We start from the raw sequence: 2,500 nt of genomic DNA, 5'->3' as shown, positions 1-2,500 counted from the left end.
TGGACGGCTTGGACTTATGGATAAGTTCTGATATTTCATCAAGGGAGGGGAGGTCAAAGGAGGATAGTGAGTGTGTGGGTGGATGAGGTTCAGGTGTGACGGTGGAGGAGTTTGAACCGAGGTTGAGATGGATCTTCTGGATTTTGCTAATAAAAAAAGGAGATGAGTGAATTACAGAATGCGGTTGTGTGCAGGTGAGAGGGTAAAGAATCCGGGGGTTTAGTGATATTGTTGAGCAGTGAGAACAGTGACTTGGTGTTACCTTCATTTGAACAGATTATATTGGTGTAATAGTTGGATTTGGATTTGGCAGTGCAGTCCTTGTAATGCTTAATATGGCTAGAAATACATTTCTTTATGAACAGCCAGTCCAGTTTTTCTGAAGAGCCGCTCGAGTCGTCGACCTTCAGCTTTCATACGCCGAAGTTCAGGTGTAAACCAGGGAGCAGAGACAGAAAAGGAGACAGATCTGGTTTTTAGTGGAGCGAGGGAGTCAAGGATGCTGTGGAGACTTGTGTTGTAATATGAAACCAGATCTTCAGGGTTGGATGGATGGATAGTGTTCATGAGGGAGTCGATACTGGATGAGAGAGAGTCAATGTTAATGTCCCTGATTTTACGGAATGTGATGATACGGGGAAGCTTAGTGATGGAAAGTGTGAGTTTTACATTGAATGAGAGGAGAAAGTGGTCAGAGATGGGAAGTTCATCTGCTGCACAGTCCAGAGGGGAGACACCAGAGCAACAGATTAAGTCCAAAATGTGTCCTTTAGAATGTGTAGGAACGTGGGTATGCTGCTGAAATCCAAAACTCTCTAGACAGGATGTAAAGTCTCTGGTGAGAAGGTCATTGGTATTGTCCATGTGTATGTTGAAGTCTCCCAGTGGTATTGTGTTTGGTGAGAGAGTGGATAGATGGGTGAGAACAGCAGCAAAGTCATTTAAGAAATTATTGTTTGGTTTAGGGGGACGGTGAACAGCTGCAATTGTGGTGGGAGTTGGTCCAGACAGATGACATGCGATGCATTCAAAAGAGGTGGATGCAGGAACAGACACAGGCGACACTTTCCACTTCTCGCGATATAATATCGCGAGACCGCCTCCGTGTATACCATGTTTTAACTTGTGTATACCATGTTTTAACTTAAATGTTCAGTGAAATCACTTGATACACCTGATCACTTTTAAACACATCACCTGTGAAGTTACAGCACCTCATTGCACAAAAGTGGTTTGTGCCATGACTTAATAAATGGTCATTTCTTAAAGGGGGCTAATAATAATGTCCCTGGTTATTTTAGTTTTTTTCTAAATAATGCTGTTTTGGTGTGCAAATATAAATAATTTGTGCCTTCTAAAGAAAACTAGTATGTTCAGAAATGCTATGTTGAAAATTCCTTACTCTGTTAAAAAAGTACTTACGAAAATCTTGAAGAAACTTAAAATTTCATAGGGGGGGTAATCATTTTGTCCTCAACTGTACATACACACACACATACACACATACATACATACATACATACATACATACATACATACATACATGCATAAATGGTTTATTTTGGGCAAAAACACAATACAAACAACAACAAAAGCAAATATCCATAGCAAATAATCAGCAGAAGAATAAAATCATACGAAAAAGAAAGAACTTCATACTACTGTACAAAAGAAATACTTCATATAATTTAAGTATTCTTAACATATCCGAAAAGGACTTGGAAGAAGGTAACCTTATTTAATCCTACCCCTTTTCCCTAAATCATACATAACAAATATATATCCTCTTTAACTTCTTTCTAACCTCTAACTTCTTTCTAACTGCTGTAATGTCCTGTTTTTTTTTTTTTGTTTACAGACGTTTGTTTCCAGTAAAGGCAGTGAATCCAAACACATGAATTACTGTCATTGAACTCATTTGAACAGAGTAAATACAAATGGTTTAAATATTAAATACAGTCCTGTTGATATGAACTGAATTAAACTGAACTGAATTAAACTGAATTAAACTGAACTGAATTAACCCCGTTCTAACCTCTTTAACCTCTTTCTAACCTCTTTTACTTCTTTCTAACCTCTTTTACTTCTTTCTAACCTCTTTTACTTCTTTCTAACCTCTTTTACTTCTTTCTAACCTCTTTTACTTCTTTCTAACTGCTGTAATGGTCTGTTTTTTACAGACGTTTGTTTCCAGTAAAGGCAGTGAATCCAAACACATGAATTACTGTCACTGAACTCATTTGGACAGAGTAAATACAAATGGTTTCATTATTAAATACAGTCCTGTTTATATGAACTGAATTAAACTGAACTGCATCAACCCCGTTCTAACCATTTAACTCCTCTCTAACCTCTTTAACTTCTTTCTAACCGTTTTAACCCATTTCTAACCTTTTTAAGCTCTTTAACCTCTTTAACTTCTTTAACCTCTAACTTCTTTCTAACCTCTTTAACTTCTTTCTAACCTCTTTAACCTCTTGAACCTCTTTAATCTCTTTAA

The 2,500-nt window shown here is 37.3% G+C and overlaps 1 protein-coding gene across 1 annotated transcript in view; it reads left to right on the top strand.

The window, feature by feature from the left end:
* Positions 1 to 915: 915 nt before the first annotated feature.
* The window catches only part of LOC115424097 (uncharacterized), an 8,984-nt gene continuing 7,399 nt past the window's right edge, over positions 916 to 2,500 (top strand). Inside the window, exon 1 of the mRNA XM_030141200.1 lies at positions 916 to 919. Coding sequence (XP_029997060.1) covers positions 916 to 919 — 4 coding nt within the window. The remainder of the gene's footprint in view (positions 920 to 2,500) is intronic.

The sequence above is a fragment of the Sphaeramia orbicularis genome, chromosome 8 (genome assembly GCF_902148855.1).
Source record: "Sphaeramia orbicularis chromosome 8, fSphaOr1.1, whole genome shotgun sequence".
NCBI lineage: Eukaryota > Metazoa > Chordata > Actinopteri > Kurtiformes > Apogonidae > Sphaeramia > Sphaeramia orbicularis.
The sequence above is the reverse complement of the archived record's forward strand: the minus strand, read 5'-3'. Positions and strand labels throughout refer to the sequence as shown.